This window comes from Phascolarctos cinereus, unplaced genomic scaffold (genome assembly GCF_003287225.1).
Source record: "Phascolarctos cinereus isolate Bilbo 61053 unplaced genomic scaffold, phaCin_HiC Scaffold_9;HRSCAF=440, whole genome shotgun sequence".
In the NCBI taxonomy this organism is placed as follows: domain Eukaryota; kingdom Metazoa; phylum Chordata; class Mammalia; order Diprotodontia; family Phascolarctidae; genus Phascolarctos; species Phascolarctos cinereus.
The window spans coordinates 225,773,878-225,795,644 of NW_027556402.1; the positions used below are offsets into that span (position 1 = coordinate 225,773,878).

At 33.6% G+C, this 21,767-nt stretch overlaps 1 protein-coding gene across 2 annotated transcripts in view; it reads left to right on the plus strand.

Moving 5' to 3' along the window:
• METTL15 (methyltransferase 15, mitochondrial 12S rRNA N4-cytidine) overlaps positions 1-21,767 on the plus strand; it is a 230,418-nt gene that overhangs the window by 92,021 nt on the left and 116,630 nt on the right. For both annotated transcript variants that reach the window (XM_020977970.2, XM_020977968.2), the window contains exon 3: positions 19,225-19,361. In XM_020977970.2, coding sequence (XP_020833629.1) covers positions 19,225-19,361 — 137 coding nt within the window. The remainder of the gene's footprint in view (positions 1-19,224; positions 19,362-21,767) is intronic.

The following is a 21,767-nucleotide window of genomic DNA, read 5'->3' on the forward strand; positions in this document are numbered from 1 at the left end:
TTAATATACTGAAAATTCAGAATTAATGGAAATGGTGTAAAATTCTACCCAGTGTATTTAATAAGCTACTTGAAAGCCTTTAAAAAGAAATAGGTCATTAATCAATGTATGTAGGGCCTTCTACCTAATAGGCATTTTTGTTTTTTGAATTGAATTGATGGCTGAATTTAAATTTTAGCATACAGATTTAGTAATGACATTTCACAAAAGCTAACTGATTTGTATATCTGCTTCTGTGTTCTAAAAGTGACTCTTCAAAGAGTTGTAATTGTTTTTTCAGTTTTTCAATAACTCTATTATTACTGTCTGAATATAGGGTATCTTTAAATTTGGTTTTTATATTATTATAGTGTTTTAGTATCTCATGTTCAGTGGAAAAATGGTATTATTTTTATTGATGAACAAAAAAATGCAATCAGATAGAAGTTTATATGGCTTTTGCAACAGAAACATATTACCCTAATTACTGATTTTTGAACTGGTCGTTTGTGTTTATTTGAATCTAGTCAATTCTGAACTTTTTCTTCTTTGCTTATAGATCCATGATCTCATAGACTTGGGTACTCATGTGACAATTATAATTCACCCATGCCTTCTCATCCTATATGATTTTCTGGATAGTATCTAGAGGAGGGACACCAGCATGGTGAAGGGCCTTAGTTTCAAGTCATACAAAGTTTGACAAATCTGAACCTACTTGTGATGGTTATGGAGAAGAGATAGAGGGCCACGATAGCTGTCATTTGTAGGAGTATCACATGGAAGAGGAGTTGTGCTTGACATCAGGTGGCAGAATCAGGAGCAATAAGGAGAAATTTCTAAGAGACCAATTTAGACAGTAGTGGGGGAAATTATATATAGTTATAGCTGTTCAGAAGTGGAGCAGGACTTCTTTGGGGGAGTGGTTCATTCCCTTTCCCTGGTGGTCTTCAGGCAAAGAATGGATGATAATCACTTGTGGGAGACAATAGAAACAGCAATAACTATGAGACATATCACTACTGATTGGAAAATTTTATTGCCAGAATTTTGTCAGAAGCTTAATAAACTGAGAGATGACAAATCCCTGTGTTGCAAATAACAGTCTTCAAAATGTCCTTGAGATTTCAACAAATTATACTGAACCTAGACACATTTGTTGTCCACAATTACTTGGACCTAGCAATGATCTATTCAGATATAAGAACAATGTTTTAAGATAGATGTTGCCATGTGAATGCTTATAATTTCCAAGCTACATGAAATCAAAACATTTCAAAATAGAGACCTAGAGGAATAAATCAGTACTATATGAAAAGAGGGTAAAGTATATACATATCATCCCCATCCTTCTATCTGCTGCTAGAGTAATCTCAAAGATGCTTTTAGTGAACCTACACAATATAAAGTTTCAAATCAACACTTGTACTCATTTACGAAAAGCATTTGCTTTATCCAGTGGCATAATAGTCCACAGACTATTAGACACAAAAGAATGATAGGATAATGACCTACCTGAGGACTGTTTCAATTTAAACTCTATAGAATGAGAATGACAACAAGATAATAATAGGAACTTACATTTACATAGCACTTTCACAGTCACATGAGGTAGGTAGTACATTGGTTGTTATCCTCATTTTACAGATTAATAAACTGAGGCTGTAAGTGATTAAGTCATTTGCCCATGGTGACATATTTAGTAAGTAGTTGAAGAATGGGATAGGAGTACCGATTGAACCTATGATATCACTTTTTTAGGGAACGCCTCAATGTAGGAAATCTCTACAATTTATAGTTATCTTTCTTTTTTTAGATTAATAAGCTGAGAATCTAAGAGATCTGCCAATGGTAACACAGCTAGGAAGGAGTAGATGGACTGTACATGTAATTTCAGTGATATAGGGAGCTCCCCAGAGAAAATTCCCTTTAGGAATTCAGATTGGCACCTTCTCTGCAATTTACATTCTTAGACAGTTTGTCTAGAATACTGAGAATAATAACACAGAATATTGAAAAGTTTAGTGAGCTGCCCATGATTACAGTCAATTAGAGCTAATAAGAATAGCTAACATTTCTATGTTACTGTGTGAGTACTGTGTGCCAGGCATTGTGCTAAGGCTTTACAATTATTATCTCATTTGATCCTCACAATAACTCTGAGAATTAGTTGCTATTATTGTCCCTGTTTTATAATCTGAGAGTCAACAGAGTTTAAATGACTTGCCCAGGGTCACACAGTTAGTAAGTGTCTAAGACTGGATTTGAACTCAGGTCTTCCTGACTCTAGGCTCAGTGCCCCATCCACTATGGCACTACCTAGCTGCCCTAAAGGCAGATCTTGAGCTTTTCTTCCTGGCTTTAAGGCTACGTCTGTATCCACTGTATCATGCTTCCTCCCAGGTACTTGAGGCAGAATTCCAGGTGTCTCTCAACTCCAAGTTCACAGTGCCTGTTTTAGAGGGGATCCTTTACAGTTTTGACTACACGACTGCTAAGGTCCTTTCCTATTCTGAAGTTCTGATTCCTTCCATGTATTGTATAGGTAAGTCCATTCAATTGTGGATCATAATCTTTGTGCAATAGACATTTAGAGGCAATTAGTTATAGGATAGTGTGGGATAGTGGAAAGAACCAGTTGGAGTAGAAGTCGGTTGAAATACCAGTTCTGCTACTTGGCTAATCCTGTGGCCATGACAACCTAGTGTCACTCATGTGACCTGACATAAGTACTTTAATTTCACTTAATCTCAGTTTCTTATAATAATTATAGCTACCATTTATATAGTGCTTGCTATGTAGCAGGCACTGTGCTAAACACATTACAATCATTATCTTATTTGATCCTGAAAACAAACATGGGAGATAGGTGCTGTTGTTATCACCATTTTACAGATGAGACAATTGAGGCAAACAGAAATTAAATGACTTGCCCAGGGTCACACAGCTAGTAAGTGTCTAAGGCCAGATTTGAACTTAGGTCTTGCTGACTCCAGGTCTGGTTCTCTGTCTACTAGGTGCTCATTCTCATCTGCAAAAGAGATAATATTTATTTTTTCTTTGTGGAAGATGCCTTGACAGAGTCCTACTCTGATAATTCATCTTGGTCTGGAAGGAGATCCTGAGTTCTTGAAGGCTCTCTCAGTGGAGTACAATCCCTGGCAGGTTCTACCATGCTGAAAATGCTTTGAGTATGGTCCCAGGCAAAAGAGATTATCTCTTCCTTCCACTGACCAGCCTACCAAAGTTCAGAGTACATCACCAAGAGACTGGCCACTTGCCTAATTCTTTAGCTATGGAAACCCATGAAATAAAGAAAAATTCAAAAGGACCCTTAGTCATATGGAGTCTCTAAGCCCTTTATGCTTCTGCAGTAACAGGGCAGAGAGTTCTAAAAACCACACGGTTTTCAAATCATATATATATATTAACCTAACTGTTGGTAAACTAAATCTGGGATCCTTTTCCTAGGAACAATAAATGGAAGTGCTACCGGAAGGGCTGAATTATATCAATTGTGGCATTTTAACCACAAATGAAGTTAAAAGGTAGAAGGAAGTTGGAGCTAAATAGAGGAATTATTCACTGCTAACAACTTCTCCTTGGGCAGACAAATAAAGGAGGAGTTAAGAATTGGTTTTATCATGTGTACAAACTCAACAACATTTTATGGGGCATTTGGTCATCTTGAATTACAGAGCTCATAATTATGGGCAAAAAGGTCACCATGAAAATAATTGTAGCTTAACCTCGTGTAGAGGATGAAGAGATAAAGGAAATCTATAATAAACTCAGTGAGACCCTACAAATTAAATCAATATACACATACATGAGGATTTATATGTTTATATTTTTTATGTATGTGTGATGTTATTTGGTACTCATCATGTCTAGGGCTTTCTGAGTATTTATATATGTATATATATTTATTTTGTATATTGTATTTATATATGTATGTACGTATATACATGCATATAAGCACATACTTTGTTTTTGTTACTTTAATGTAAAGGTGAGAATAAATAAAGATGGCAAAAATTATGTTGAAATATATAGTGCAGGAGAAGGAAGTGGGAGAGGTCAAAGACTTGTGAACTACAGAAAGGCGTTATGAATACTTTCTTTGAAAAAAATACTCAGAAAGCCCTAGACATGATGAGTACCAAATAACATCACACGCACACACACACACACACACACACACACACACACACACACACACACACAAAATACCCTGAAGTCGATATTAACAAACAGGAAATGATTCATTACTGGTGTACGAGTCATTTGTGAACCAGCTGTCTGTGTGCATTCAGATCACTGACTTATTGGAGCAAAGATCAAAATTAATACAAAGCTAGAAGAAAAAAATGAAAATGAGAAAAAAAGATAAGGCATATAATTAAAATAGCTCCATCTTGACCTATTTAAATGAGCTATTGATGTGGAAAAATAAGAGCCAGATTATGAAAGCATATAGAAATATAATTTCATGTAGAATTTTGACTGGTGTAAATCATTTGCCATAACCAGACTAACATAGCTTAAAAAGTTCCTTAACAAACAGCCGCTTGACGTACCTGCCAAGTAGACAGCAACGATAGAGAAGGGCAATGCCAGCTTAGAAGATTGGCTTAATTTTTCAAATATTAAAGAGAAAGATTATGGAAGATTATAAGCAGCATTTTCTTATAAAGAGCACAAAAAGCTATATCAAGAAAAAAACACTTTAAAGAAAACTTACCAAGAGAGAAATGTGAGCAAAATAGTCCTCAGTACATTAAAAGAAGACACTAGAAAGAAGATAGTTAACAGAAGAAGGCAAAGGTCTACAAATATTTTTGTAACAAAAGCTTTTCACCATTGAGGACATCGGAGCCTTCACATTTGGACTGTTAATACGGTCCTGGATTGTTTCTAGAGAGGTAGAAAAGATGCACTGAAGAAAACATAGATGAGAAAAGCAGTCTAACCAGACCAAATATACGTAGAGATGGACTGTTTTGGAAGTGATGTAATTTTGAAGGCATGAAAAGTACAAGGTATTTAAAAGAGAGAAAGATACCAAAGTGAGAAAAACAGCTTGGACATTATAATTTTCCCAAAAAGGCAAGTAGGAGAATATCTATAACTACCAACATGTATGCCTACTTTCTCGTATACGATTATGATGAGAATAATCTATATCCACATGTAGGGCTTTCCTTATTCAGGCATTAGGAGGAGCCAGGCTTTCAGAAGAGGTTTTCTGTAGTAATCCATATCTTTATCATTGCACAGTTGGCTTAAAGATAGAGAGAATGCGAGATCCAGCTCTATTTATTGATTGATGATGATAAAAAAGCTTTTAATTGAGTAAAGCCAAATGCCTCCTTAAAACTTCTCCCAAAACAACATGCTTCCCATGCATGTATCAGATTTATAGATGATTCCTTGAAATAGATGACAACATAGATTAGCTTATTCAGTGACCATCTGATTATTAATATCAAGACAGGCAAGAATTTCATGGCACATGTTTACTAAAACAATGCTTGCAACTGTTGTGAAGGAGACCTAACTCAGAGAACAAGTTGATGTTCTGTTTTACAGATGACGTTATATTGATGCAATTCAGCCCTAAAATGTTATATAGAGCCTCCTAAATGAAATCCATAATCACTTTAGCCAGTTTGGCCTATCTGCACAGGAAATATTCATTGAATGAACAAGGTTCTGTGTCTAGATGATGATGTCTGAATGAATGATCAACAGATTTCATCTGTCAGTGTAGGTACTACAAATTTCAACTAAAATTTAATAATCATTTGTTAAGTACCTCTGTGTGTTAGGCACTGGAAATATGAAGACAAAAGCAAAACAGATGTCCTCAGAGAGCTGGTATTCTGTTGGGGGGAACAACACGTACAGAGAAAATTATAAATATAAAGTATGTGTGGACAGTGATTTCTACCCTGTATTGAACAGAAGTGAAGAAGAGTGGATTGTCCTTGGGAAATTGTGTGGTTCTTTTAATGGTTTCAGCCTTCTCTCTGAAGCTAATATCAACATCCTTCTGATATTACTGTATGGCTACAAGTCATAAAACCTCTAGTCTCCAAAGAAATGAAACTGACTATCACCTGAAGAACCATGAAGAAATGCATGGTAGTAGATGGAAGAATAGAAAGAAATAGAGCCAAGCTTCCCAACATATCTCTTCCATAAAGATATGGAACACATACCAGATGAAGTTCTGATGATTGAGAAATTAAAGAAAAACACCTCAGCAAGTCACATTTCCAATTTAAGTCAATAGAGAAAGAAATCTAGAGAGGTCTATGAACATTGGGAACAGAATCTGGGTGATAATACCCTATGAATAGCATTCTAGCCCTTGAGAACTGAGAGAAGACCAAGGCTTTGTATCAGGACAGGAAGAGGTCTTAGTTCCATAAAGGAGGGCCCAAATCTTGTGCATGATGCAGGAACCGGTGCCAACTGGAAAATCTGTTGTTCTTCACCTAGTTCTGGTTCACAGATACAGGATGAACTGAGGAGAAGACCTGGGCCGAAGGCTGTCTACTAAGCAAGGAGCAAGTTCAGAAGTAAAAATTAGTTGCATACTTCTGACCCCAGGAATGGCATAGAATCAAAAACCTTAAAGGCAAAGTTAAATTGAGTTACAGGGGAAAATAGACAGTAAAACTAAAATAATAGAGGGCCTCAATTTGCCCCTCTCAGACCTATATAAGTCCACCCAAAAAATAATTAAACAGTGAAGGACCTTAATAGAATCTGAGAAAAATTAGATATCCCGGAGATTATTGAATGAGAATAGAAAGGAGTATTCATGTTTTTCAGATGTGGATAGCACCTTTACAAAAATTAAACATCTACAAGCCTCACGAATAAATGCAGAAAAGCAGAAATATTAAACATATCTTTTATAAACCACACTGAAATAGAAATTATCTACATACAACAAGGGGATTCTGAAGAAATGATGAAAAACTAATTTGTGACTAAATTAATTTAATCCTAAAGAATAGGGGTGTCAAAGAACAAATCAGAGAAAAAATGAATAATTTTATTAAAAATAAGAACATTGAGATAGTACACCAGAATTTTTGTGGTTTAGTCAAAGTGGTCCTTAGGAGAAAACTTATATTTGTAAACACTTTTGATCAATAAAAATTAAAACTGCAGATCAATGAATTGGGCATGCAACTAAAAAACAAACAAATACTTGAAAACAAACAAATTAAAAGCCTCCAATTAAGCACCAAAATTGAAATCCTGAAAATCAACAGAGGTGAAAAAAAATGGAAATAATAAAACAACAATATTAAATTAGTAAATAAAAATAGGAGCTATTTTAGAAGGAAAAAAAGTAAAATAAAACTATTAGCTAACTTAATTTTTAGAAAAGAAAGAAAAAAACAAAATTATTAATATCAAAAATGAAAAAGATTAATTCACAACCAATGAAGAAGTAATAAAATAATTAGGAACTGTTTCACCCAATTATGTGCTAGTGAACTTAAAATTTAAATAGGTCAATATTTCTAAAAATATAAAATGCACTGATTAACTGAAGACATAGAATCCTTAAGCAACTCAATCTGAAAAAAAAAAAGAAATTGAATAAGTCATAAATGTGCTCCCAAAGTATATGGGAGATGGGAAGAGGATGACTCAGGACTGAATGGATTTGTAAGTGAATTCTATCAGATATTTAAAGAATAATTCCAAAATTGCATGACCCGTTTAAAAAATAACTGGAAGTGGAGTTCTGCTAAAGTCTTTCTATGATATAAATGTGATTTTGATATCTATACCAGTGAGAGTCAAAGCAGAAAAAGGACAATATCTCTAATAAATTTTATTGAAAATTTTAAAAATAATATATTCTCAAGGAGTTGATCGAAGCCTATCAAAAAGATTATATACTTTGACCAGGTTGAATTTATACCAGGAATGCATTGGCTGTTTCAATATCAGAATAATTATAAACACAATTGGCCATGTTAATAACAAGAAAAACTCATGGTTTTATTAATAGATGCAGAAAAAGATTTTAACAAGATATACCTTTTCCTTAAGAACAACGACAACAATAACACTAGAAAGCAGAGGAATAAATAAATTTTTCCTTAATATTTTAAGTAATATCTGTCTAAAACCTGATCCAGCATCTGTGATTGGCATAAATTAGTGGCCTTTCACAGGAGTAAAGCAAGAATGTTCATTATCACCATTACTATTCAGTTTAGTGCTAGAAATGCTAGCTATAGCAATGAAAAAAGGGAAAAAAAGTGAGGAAACAAGAATAGTCCGGAAGGAAGGAAGGAAGGAAGGAAGGAAGGAAGGAAGGAAGGAAGGAAGGAAGGAAGGAAGGAAGAAGGAAGGAAGAAGAAGGAAGAGAAGAAGAAAGAAAGAGAAAGAAAGAAAGAAAGAAAGAAGAAAGAAAGAAGAAAGAAAGAAAGAAAGAAAGAAAGAAAGAAAGAAAGAAAGAAAGAAAGAAAGAAAAAGAAAGAAGAAAGAAAAGAAGGAAGGAAGGAAGAAGGAAGGAAGGAAGGAAGGAAGGAAGGAAGGAAGGAAGAAAGAAACAAGAGAGTTGCTTTTTGTAGAAGATATGATGGTTTATTTGGAAAATCCTAGTAATTCTACTAAAGCTAATTGATTCAATTAACAAATTCAGCAAAGTTGTAGGATATAAAATAAAGCCACATAAATCATCATATCTTTGTATTGCAACAGAATCTATCAGAAAGAGAGAAATTCTATATTAAATAGTTACAAAAAAAAATGAATTGCAAGGCAGCCTTCCAATAAACACAAGCAACTAGGTGGTGGACAAAGAGCTGGTCCTGGAGTCAGGAAGAACAGAGTTTAGATCCATCCTCAGACACTTACTAACTGTGTGACCCTGGGCAAGTCCCTTGATTTCCCTTTTCCTCAGATTTCTGAACTACAAAATAGGGATAACAACAATGTCTATTTCCCAGGGTTGTTGTGAGGGCCAAATGAGATAATATTTATGAAGTGGTTGGCACAATTCCTGGCATAAAATAGGTATTATATAAATGCTAGCTAGTCTCTTCCTCCTCATTCTCATCATTGTTGTTATAATTAACTGCATGAAGACAACAATAAAACACTTTATACAAATAAAGGCAGATCTACAGAATTGGAGAAGTATGAATTTCTCATGAGTAGGCCATGCCAACATAGTAAAAATGATAATACTAGGATATATGCTCTGCCACAGATAGTATATCTTGTCTCTAAAGATAAGCCTATCTGCATTTGGAGCAACTCACTTCTAGAGGATTGGCCACAGTCTTCTAAGGCATAGAGGTGTGGCATTTTGCATTATTGGCAACATTATCCATGTAGATGAAAAATCTGATGTTAAGGTGTTGAATAATCAGGCTCTAACAAGTGCACAATAGATATTTTATACATGTTTGCTGAATTGGATGTAAACATCAAGGTTTTACTCATCAATTATTTATTATGCATTTCCAAGTAGAGAATACTCAACCATTTAAACACAACATGATGGAAACATACCTCATTATCTTACACCTCTTTCAAACTTCTCTGTTTCTGTCACGAATACCATTGTTCATCATACTATAATCTAGTCAGTCTGGGCTACCCGACTTTCCTGATATGTGACATTCTGTCTCTTACCTTCATGCAATGAAGTTTCTGCTTTTCTCTCCCTCTTAAGACTATAGCCATAGCTTTCTTTAAAGCTCAGGGCCACTACCATCACTTACCTTTCCACATGAGGCCTTTAATCATTTGATTGTTATAGAAACATCATAGCTAAAATCCAGAAGTTTCCAGGTTAAAGAAAAAATATTATAAATATCCAGAAAGAAAGAATTCAAATACACAGTCAGAATCACACATGATTTAACAGTCTCAACCATAAAGGAGTAGGGAACTTGAATTACAGTATTCTAGAAAGCAAAGCATATAGGCTAATATTCAAGAATAACTTTCCCAGCTAAACAGTATAATGAAACAAGGGAAACAATTGACCTTTAATGAAATAGAAAACCTATAAATATTCCTGATAAAAGACCAGAGCTATTTAGGAACTTTGAAAATTCAAATTCAGAAGTTAAGAGAAACAGAAAAAAAGTAAACACAAATGAAAAATGATAAAGGACTAAACAAAGACTAACTGCTTACAATATGAGAAGATCATTTGGGGTCATAGGAGTGCAATTAGACTGAGACAGGGAGTGTTTCTGTTATGTTTTGGTGATCTTAAGAAATGAATTAAATGAGAGGATAAAAATAATACAACCAGTGGAGGGATTGGAGGTGAGGGAGAGAAAAGAAAGGAAAAGAAGATAAGGGAAATTATCTCACATAAACAAGGTAGGCAAGTAGACATCTGTGGAGATAAGCAGGAGGAGATTGGATGAATAGCTGACATTTCAACCTCACTCTCTTCTTAACTGATTAAAAAAAAAGAAATTGCACATAGACAGACACAAACAGGTAAATAAATAAATAAATAAATATTATTTTACTCAGCAGGGAAATAGGGAAAAGGGAGAAAGGGCAGGGGAAATAGAGGGAGGGTAGACTAAGGGAAGGAATACTCTTAAACAAAACAAACTCTAAGGATATCCAAAAATATTTATAGCTCTTTTTGAGGTGAAAAAGGATGACAATATAAGGGGGGTATCCATCAATTTAGGAATGATTGAACAAATAATAGTAGATAAATGTGATGGGACATTATGGTGCATGAACTGGTGCAGAGTGAAGTAAACAGAATTGGGTGAATAATTAATAGGAATGACAGCAATTTGGTAAAGACAAACAACTATGAAAGAATTAGGAACTTTGGTGAGCACAATAACTTTATCGTAATTGCAGAAGACTAATGATGAAACATGCTACCACTTCATTTTAGAAATGTGTAGATTTTTTTGGACATAGACAATGTAGAAATTTGTTTTGCTTGACGTGTTTTTGATGTTTTGCATGTTGGCAATGGGTTTTGTTTTTCTGTGGTATTCAATTTTGTGTGGATGGAGTATTGGTTGGGGAGGGCGAGAAGGTAGATTTTTGCTGATTGAAAAAAATTTTTAAAGTTAAAAAAGTTAATCTTGTACTCAAGTTTTAGAGAAGCTAAAATTATGGTGGTTTATATTCAGTTCGATATTGAATATGCATATATTTGTGTATGACAAGTTTACTAAATAAATGTTGAAATTTCCCAATAAATGATGTTCTTATTGGTTTTATTTTAGATTCTTTCAGAAATGCAGCCTTTCATTTAAGGATAAACCTATTGAATTTTACCAGAAATGAGTCCAAGTTTGCAAATATGTAAATTAAAAGGAAAAAAAAGTTAAACCTTTATTTTGTAACACTAAGAATTAGTAATTAGCAAAAAAAGTAAAATATATTCATAGGAGGAAAACTTAAAGTGAAATAAGGCCATATTGTTTCCAAAATGGGAGGAGGACTTACTAATTAAAAATCTTGCACAGATTGGAAATGACTAATCAACATTAGGGAAATAAAAAGGGAAAATCTGTACTGGTATTGCTCATGTCTAAAATTGGTTCCATGTCCAATTTTAACAATGTTTTCTAGCATGTCACCAGCAATTGTGTTTTAACTACTGGATTGAAAAGAAGTATTTTGTCATCTACTGTGTAAAAAATATTTTGTAACTTAAGATTAGTTTAAATATGTGTGTCGTTGTGGAAATATCTGTCTTATTGCAGATAAATAATGGTGGTTGCACAGTATCTGATTCAAAATTATAAGTACTAATCAATTACATCTTCAGTGTGAAGATTTAGAATTCAATGATAGCACAGACTCTCAGAGCTGGAAGGGACCTCAAAGGTCAGTCTATTCCAAACTGCCCTGTAATAGTAATACGCCCAATGCCTCTTCTAAGTGGTCATAATCCAGCATTTTTGGAAAGAATTTCAGAGAAGAGTAACCCATTGATTTAAAAAAAGCAACCAGTCTTATGCACTTTCTTCTGTATTTCTGAGTTTTTCTGTACACTGAAACAAAATGTGCCTCTCTGAAACTTTGACCCCTTAATCTTATTTTGCCCACCTAGGGCCAATCAGAACAATTCTATTCTCTCTTCCTTATGATAGTTGTTAAAATATTTGGAAATAAGTGACTCTGTATTCTCTTTTATAGGCTAGACATCACTCATTTCTTCATTTTATTTTTATATTCCAACGGTGCTAGTCCCCTCAGCTTCCTAGTCACCATCCTGTGGCTGCATTCCAATATATCAGTGATATATTGTGACTCCCAAATGGAACATGATATTCCATTTTCCACACTATCTTATTAGGGTAGAATACATAAGTTAATTTTCTTTACAATTTAATTAATCAAGTTAGTCTGTATAGACTAAAAATGCAAAGCTGGGTAGTGATATTCTAAAAACTATAATAGTTTTTAAAAAAAATAACTTCATTATTTTTACCATTCATTAAAAATTTTTTTTGAGTTCCAAATTCTCTCCCTCCCTATAGTCGTTCCCCAACCCATTGAGAAAGCAAGCAATATATCAATTATACATGTGAAATCATTTAAAACTTAATTCCATATTAGCCATGTTGCCAAAAATACGTGAGAAAAACAAATTGAAGAATATTTCAGTCTGCACTCAGACTTTATTCTCTCTCTGGAGGTAGATAGCATTTTTTGTTGTGAGTCCTTTGGAACTGTCCTAGACCATTGTCTTGATTAGAGGAGCTAAGTCTTTCAGTTGATCATCTTGGCAATATTAGTGTGTAATGTACTGGTTCTGCTCACTTTGCTCTATATTAGTTCATGTAAGTATTCCCAGATTTTCTAAAACCATCCTACTTGTCATTTCTTATGGCATGATAGTATTCCGTGACAGTCATAATGCTACAACTTGCTCATCCATTCCCCAATTGATGAACATGCCCTCAATTTCCAATTACTTGCCACTACAAAAAGAGCTGCTATTAATATTTTTGTACGTGTAAGTCCTTTTCCTTTTCGTTGATGTTTTTTTGGGTACATACCTAGTAGTGGTATTTATGGGCCAAAGGGTGTAGTTCCAAATTATTCCTTTCTTCCAAACTGCTCTCCAGTTTTCCCAGCAATTTTTCTCAAATGCTAAGTTCTTACCCCAAAAGTTTAGATCTTTGAATTTATCAAACACTAGAGTACTGTGGTCATTTACTACTATGTATTGTGTACCTAATCTATTCCATTCATCTACCACTCTATTTCTTAACCAGTATCAGTTGTTTTGATGATTACTGCTTTGTCATACAATTTGAAATCAGGTATTGCTAGGTTACTTTTATAATTTTTTTCTCATTGATTTCCTTGATAATCTCAACCTTTTATTCTTCCAGATGGATTTTGTTACTATTTTTTCTTACTCTATAAAATAATTCTTTATTTTAGTTTGATTGGTATGGCACTGAATGAGTAGAATAAGTTAGGTAAAATTGTCATTTTTATTATATTGGTTCAGTCTTTCCACGAGCAATTAAGATTTCACCAGTTGTTGATATAATCATTATTTTAGTTGTTTTTATTATTAATATGATCAATTATATTGGTAGTTTTCATAATGTTAAATAAGCCCTGCATTCCTGTTATAAATCCTCCCACCCCTGGTCATGGCATATGATCTTTGTGATATATCGCTGCAATTCCCTTGCTAGTGTTTCATTTAAAGTTTTTACGTTAATCATTCATTACGGAAATTGGTCTATTGTTTTCTTTCTCTGGTTTTGTTCTTCTTGGTTTAGGTATCAAAACCATATTTGTGTCAGAAAAGGAATTTTATAGGACTTCTTTATGTATTTTTCTAAATAGTTTATATGATATTAGAATTAATTTTTCTTTATATGTTTGGTAGAATTCAGTTTCGTTAAATTCTTCTGGTCCTGGGGATTTTTTTTTTAGTGAGTTCATTATGGCTTTTTCCATTTCTTTTTCTAAGATAAGGTTACTTAAATATTCTGTTTACTCTTCTATAGTCTGAGCAGTTTATATATTTTTAAAATTATTCACCCATTTTCACTGAAATTGTTAGATTTATTGGCATGTAATTGGGCAAAATAGCTCCTAATAATTGCTTTAATTTCATCTTCACTGGTGGTTTATTCACCCTTTTCATTTTTGATACTGTTAATTTGGTTTTCATTTTTCTTTTTTAAATCAAATTAATAGTTTATATATTTTATTGATTTTTTTTCCTGTCATAAAACCAGCTTCTAGTTTTATCAGTTCAGTTTTTGCTTACTTTAAATTTTATCAATCTCTCCTTTGATTTTGAGGAGTTCCAATTTGGTGTTTAATTGGGAATTTTTATTTTATTATTATTTTTTTTAAATTACAGGTCCAATGCTTTGATTTGTTCTTTCTTTCTTTCTTTTTTTTTTTTATGATGTAAGCATTTAAAGGTACAAATTTTCCCCTAAGTATTGCTTTGGCTGTATAACACAAATTTTGTTTTGTTGTCTCGTTTTTGGCATTATCTTTAATGAAATATTGACTGTTTCTATGATTTATTCTTTGACCCACTCATTCTTTAGAATTTAATTATTATTTAGTTTTCAATTAGTTTTTAATCAATGCTTCCAAGGACTTTTACCCAATATAACTTTTTATTGCATTATGATCTGAAAAGGGTGATTTTAATATTTCTCCTTTTCTGCTTTATTTTGAGGTTTTTATGCCCTAATAACATGATCAGTTTTTATGAAGGTACCTTGTATAGCTGATAAAAATGTATGCTCCTTTCTATTCCTATTCAGTTTTCTTCAGTGGTCTATCATATCTAATTTTCAAAAATTCTAACCACTTCCTTAACTTCTTTCTTGTTTATTTTATGATTAGATAGATCTAGTTCTGAGAAGGTAAAGTTGAGGTCCCCTACTAGTAACTGTAATAATTTTAAGCATCAACTTACTAATGTACCTAGCTGAACATTATGGGAAGAATTGAAGGTTGGTGTCTCTGACTCTCCACTTCCCCCTGGCCCCAATTTTTCCTTTTATCTCTGTCATAAGATTCCCCTAGGGGAATATAATTCAGTGTTATAGCAAGAGACTGAATTGGAAGTCAAAGAACATGAACAGGAGGCCCAATTTGCTACAAATTTAGGGGGTTGTCTTACACAAGTCACTTTTCCTCCATTTCTTTATCAGCAGAAATAAAAGTATTGGACCAGATTGTCAGTAAGATTTCTTCTAGTCATAATACTATGCATGTACAATATGACAGTGTTTTACATGAGAAACAGAGCAGTGTAGACACAATAGTATGAGACTTGGAGTTGAACCTTCTGAGTTCAAGTCCTGGTTCTGTCACTTCCTCATTTCTTTACCCATTAACAAGTCATTTCATCTTTCTGGGACTCTTTTTAATCATAAAAAATGAGGAGGTTGTAAGAGATGATCTCTAAGGAGACTTCCATCTTAAACAGTGTTATGATTTTATGATAAGCAGGCGTAACTTCTGTCAAAATATGACTCAGAAGAATAGGTTTAATCATTTTATTGTAGTTATAAAACCATAAGAGTAAAATGTCATTTATATAAATATATGCATATCTGTGTAAAATCACAAAAAATCAGATTAAATTTAAGAAATGGGAATAAAGAAACATCACAAGATCTTAGATATAAAACTAAAGGGCCCTTAGTGGCAGAAATATCCAGTTTTTCATTTGAAATGTAAAAAAAAAACTTGAACACTGAATAAAATACTTTGCTGTTGAAATTGTAAGATATTGTAATTAATTTCAACTCATGGGTGATGTTCCAAAAAGGTTTGCTCATCAAGAAGGGCATATTTATCATTAAGAATAAGTTAACATGTAATATTTAGTCAAATTAATGAATTTATGTAGGTTGCACTCAGTAGCTGAACATCTTTTTTTTAGTAGAATTTCTTATATGCACACACACATCAACACATCACTCAGTAGTGATTATAAGTTAATGACACAGACTTTGAAAAACATACCAAAATTTATTTGTATATCCAAAATGAATGCTGTATTTGAAAGAGCATAAGAATTGAATTCTAATCATAGATTTAGAACTGAACAGGACCTTAGAGGTCATCTAATCCAAATTTCTTATATGACATAGGAGAGTGAGAAAAGTAACATGAGTTACTTAAGGTTACACAGGTGTGGTAGGTGATAGAACTGGAATTTAAATCCAGGCACTCTGGGTCTGTCCACTATACCAGACTGCCTGCCTATTCAACTTGAGATGCTATTGCATTGATGCTTCTCTCTCTTAGAACAAGATTTGATGATGATTGGAGTCAATCTTTATGAGTTGCCTTCAGAGCTTCTATTACCTTCCTTTGAATAATCTCACTGGTTACAGTTATTTAACATTTGAGAGTCTATTTTATACTGATCCAAAAGTCATTTGGATCCATGATTAGTAAAAATAGTAATGGGAATGGTTTTCTTATGTACTTACACACCACCTGACTTCAAAGGTAATTGTCAAAAGTTTCCAACATGGTTTGAACAGTGCACCCATTACTGAGATTAGTGCACATCTTTTTATTATGACAGTTTTGAAAAAGACCATTCTTGTGAAATTCTGGTGTAGAATGTAAGCTTCTTGAGGGCAGGAACAGTTTTATGTTTGTCTTTGTCTCTCTGCCACTTAATGCGGTTCCTCAACCAAGGTTAGTATGTAATAATATTTGTTGAAATTAATTGTTGGATAATTTATTTATTCCTTCTTGGTCACCATTTGGGTATACAGTATTTTAGATAACTTGATGAAGATTTTCCAATCTTCTATCGCCATGCATATCTTAGTTTTCCTTTTACAACCTGGATGTCATTGTTAAACCTGAAAAACAAACTAAACAAGAATTGAAAATGGAGATGAATTTGTTCTCTAGATTATCCCAGAACTTGGGTGGTGGTCTCCACTTTGCATCTGATGGATGCTCGTTCTCTCCCCTCTGGGATTGATGTGTTACACTTGACTGGCAATGCTAGATCTTTTTCCCCTCTGGAAAGTTACTTGATTATCAGCACATCTCTAAAGACATAATCATGATATAATAAAGATAATTATGTAAATTGTAATCTATCTCCTATTTCCCTGGAAAAATCTTAATGAAATATTTTTATATTGATTGTAAGTGCTCTGACTTGGGAGATGTAACAAGCAATCTCAGGGAAATGTATTCTTTTTTTAGTGTGTGCTTTGTTGAAGTCCAGTGGTTAAGTTTAGGGTAGGTATTCAAAAGAAAATAGTTTTCTAGCATCGCCCAGGGTAAATGTTTCCTGTAGTTTAACTAAACACTTTGAGGTATTAAAAATGGAGAGGGGAAAAGAATTCAACAGGGATTTTAATATTTCAGTTCAAGAAATGATTGTACAAACTAGAAAAGAAATTCTTAGGTGTTCATGCCACTGTGGGATTTAAAGGGCCATGGAATGCCCAGACACATCTGCAGAATTTTCTTACCTTTTAATAGGATCAGAAATAAGAATGGACCCCCCACAGCCCTTTGCACTACTTGTTGCATATTTGTTAACATTGACACTTTATGCATCCATGTTAGCTCCTTTCCTCACTCTTACTCCTTCCTCACGTCAACCTTTTTTTCAGGAGGAAATGATGTAGGAAAAAGTTTTCCTCCTCGCTCTTCTCTCCATCTAGGGCACTTGGATGAGCTCAAGCCACTGAAAGCATGGGCAGACCATGGTCTGTGCTGACAGATTACCTGCAAGGAAAATTAGCAGCATTATTGCTGTCCCCTTTCTTCCCTTTTGATGGAGGTTGGCAGTGAGAATTGTCAAAGGATACAGTCATATTTGTTGCTGTGCTTTCATTTATGCAGAAGAAAATATGGTATTACATAATAAATCTGTGCCTTTATATGCTTTTAAAAGGGTGTGTTACATTTACTATTCTGTATTTGTTTTTATTTTTTATGGGGAAGAATAAAGCCCTGCATTTTTGAGGTAGAAGAAACACCAAGAATATTTCAGATTTTCTAATAGGAAGCATTTTATATTGTAGCATATATAGGTGCCAAATGACTTTTGAATCAGATCCTCCAACATTGGTGATTGCATAAGAAGAGGATTTGTTAAGAGTTCTTTGTAAAGAATGATTTGTTAATCATTAACATGTAGGATTTGAGTTGTAAGGAACCTCAGAGGTCATCTAGTATACCCTTCCATTTGAGAAAATAAGGCCCTAGATGGTGACTTGCCCAAGGTTACCCAGGAAGTAAGTGTAATTTAATTCACTATTCGACTGTCATCCACCATGGGAGGCACTGTAGTGGTATACAAAGAAATGTGACCATGGGGTGCACTAAAGGTCTTGGAAGTAAGGGAATTCAGTTCAAGTCCCTGCTTTCTCATTTATTGCCTTTATGACCATGGTCAAGTCACTCTCTGGGCCTTTGTTTCCTTATCTATAAAATGGAGCATTTAGAATGGATAACTTCTAAGGTCTCTTTCAACTCCAGAACTTTGATCCTTTTTCTTAACACATTGCCTTGCACATAGTAACTGCTTATAAGCATAATGCTTGTTGAATTGTTGACTTTGTAGTTTGGGCAATAAAAAATAGACAAGGACTCAATATCTTAATCGTCTTACCATTTTAATAAAGTTCATACTGTATCAATAGGATTTTCTTGCTCATTTGTTTTGTGTTTTCCTTTATTTAAAAAAAAATTGGGGAGAAGTTAGATGGTTCTGGAATAGGAAGTTATTTTCTGTTCTTGAATATTTTTCTCATTTGTATGCAATATTTTTGAACATTGAGATAAAATGGCCCACATAGAAAGCTGTTCACAAATAGTGGGAGTATGGATTCTAATCCCCAGCTTTTCTACTGACTGCTTCAACCAGTTACTTAAGTGTCAATTTCCTCATCTGTGAAATTGAATGCATTGGACTTGATGACTTCTTCAGCTCTTTTGTGGATTTAAATTCTGGCATTCTACAGAGACAGGAGAAAAGATGAATATTTTCATAGAACAAATAATTTGAGCTCAATTTAACAGTTGTCTAAAACTGAGCCAGAATTCAGTTGGATCCAGTTTATATAACCTCATCAATATTTATTACTTTTATTGGGGAAAAATCATTATACATATTTAGAAATTGACAAGCTACTTGAAAGAGAAACCAGTGAAGACTTAAAATTCACATTTAAATAATTTGGTTTTGCTTTTTTGTATGTTCACTAGAATATTCTCGATATGACATTTGGTTCAGGAGGCCACTCCAGAGCCATTCTCCAGAAAGAAGTGGATATTACCTTATATGTTCTAGACAGAGATCCAACAGCTTATGCCATAGCTCAACAGCTTTCAGAATTATATCCGTAAGTATTGTGTTCTTTCTTTTATGTAGTTTAAGTATTTAATTTCTTCGGATATCCTCTGTTTTGGGTTCTGTTGTCCTTAATAATAGTGACAACTTTGCTCTCTCTCCTATTATATGCTCTCATTGTTTTCCCCACCGTAATTAATGCAGTTACCTGCAATATTGATACCACTTATATAATGTTTTCTGTGCTATTTTTCCTCTTACTGCCATCATAGATATGCAAATACAATAACTGGTTCTGGCCACGAAATCAACACATATACACATATATTTAATAAATTAATAGCAATTTGGCAAATGAATTTGTCTCTTAAAAAAAAGTAGGAACACTAATGTTTTCAGAGTCCAGGAATGTACTAGAATTCCCATGCTATTTAGCGGGGAGAAACAAGCACGAGAAAATACATATAAGTTCACCAGACCACATTTCTACTGTATGTACTTCAGAGTAATATCACTGCATATCATTATTTTTTTTCCCTAACATTCAGACTGACTTTCCTCTAAATAATCTAAATCAATGCCATCTTAGTAGTACATGTTGGAGTTGTGGAAAATTTTGTCCTTGATAAAAATGAGATGATAACAATTTTCTTTGGAAAAATGTAGATGGGGAGTAGATTAAATCAAAATTAAAAGTTATTTAAAAGGCATCGGCACAGAATAAAAAAGAGTTATGGAGGAAATTATGCTTGTCTCCAGATATTTCATGGGCCATATACATAAAAGATGGTAACCTTTTTCTCTAGAGTAGAACTAGAATATATAGGTAGATATTACATAGAAACTCAATAGAAGGAAAGACTTTTTTAAAGATGGAGCTGCTGAACAATGGAATGGACTACTTTGTGAAATGGTGTTTTAGTTCCTATGATGGGAAATGCTAGGCTGGATTACTATATGTTGGTTATATTCTAGAACTAGATTGGTTTGGAAATTGTAATAAATGATGAACTCCAAATTTCCTTCTAGATTTCAATTATATGAACCAAGTAGACATGTAATGAATGGTTGTTCAATTAGTGAATAATTTTTTGTATCAGGAATCACGTTGATGCAAATTCTAGGCTCATGGAACTTGAGATGTCTGAAGTTTATTTCTATACTTTTACCTAGGAATTTGAAGTTGTGCTAGCAGTTGTTATTATTTATAAATAAATTTAAAAAATTCAGTCTTTCTGAGATTATTCTTATCAACCTAGAATGCTAACTGTTCCATTTTCAAAAATATGTTGTGATTTTTTTTAAAGGTTTATAAAAAAATAACAAAATGCTTCTCTCCTTGCAAGGTTCCAAATTCTCTCACTTCATAGTTTTTTCCCAGCCATCTTCAGAGTTATTTGTGGAAACAATGAAATGCATCCTATCTCTTATTTCTTTGATTACTATTTCCCAGTTCTTTTGATCCATCTTATCTTTTATTCTTACCATTCTTTGGACTTGAACCTCACAGAACCTGGACTTCATTAGAGCTGGAAGGGACCTTAGAAACTCAAATAACATAGCCTACAATCTTCTCTCGCTCCCATCTCCTCCTTATTTTGCAAGTGAGGAAGCTCAGGCCCAAGAGTTTTAAGTGCCTTGTATAAAGTTGCCCACCTTATTAGTGGAAAGTCTTCTGTCTTCTGGGCTAGTATAATTTCCTTTACATCATGACATCTTCTCGACCAATAAAACTGTATTGAGCCATGTATTTTCTACTGGATTAGATGATATTTTCTCATACTATAAATGATTCAGTATTTCCATTTTCAGTTTGGGTTCACTGTTGGAGAACTCAGTTTCTTCCCACTTTTAATCAACATTCATTATATATCAATGTTACCAAAAAATTGATCTCATGGTGACTAAATCTCTGTTGATCATTTCTTCCTTGCTTATATAGGCCTGTCATATAACAACAGGTGCACAGTTTGTCACCTATAATCAAAGACCTTCTAGCTTGACATGACATGCTAGAGACTTGAACTGGCCCTGCCTTTTAAGTACCCGCTGTCTATTCCAATGTCTCCTCCAATCCAGGGATGGAGATTTTAATTGAATTTCTTATAATTATTTTATCAAAAAAGTAAGTGATGTGAAATCCTTTGAGAAATATCACGACATAATCTTCTGAAGTTTTTCTTTTTTTAACAGTACTTAGACTTTTCCTCTAAAAGGTAGTGTTTTGAACTTTCACAGAGAATCATAAACCAGCCATGTTAACAAAAGCTAATTAATTGGTGAGGCTGGAGTTTAAACTCATGCTTGACATTATAGGCAAGAACACATCAAATAATATATGTTGTCAGAAACCCACATAGTAATTTTCCTTTGGGGACAAGAGGAAACAAAATATAGATTAGAACCATAGGGAGTTAGGTTGATTTTTAATAATAAAAGAAAAAATATCAAATTGCTT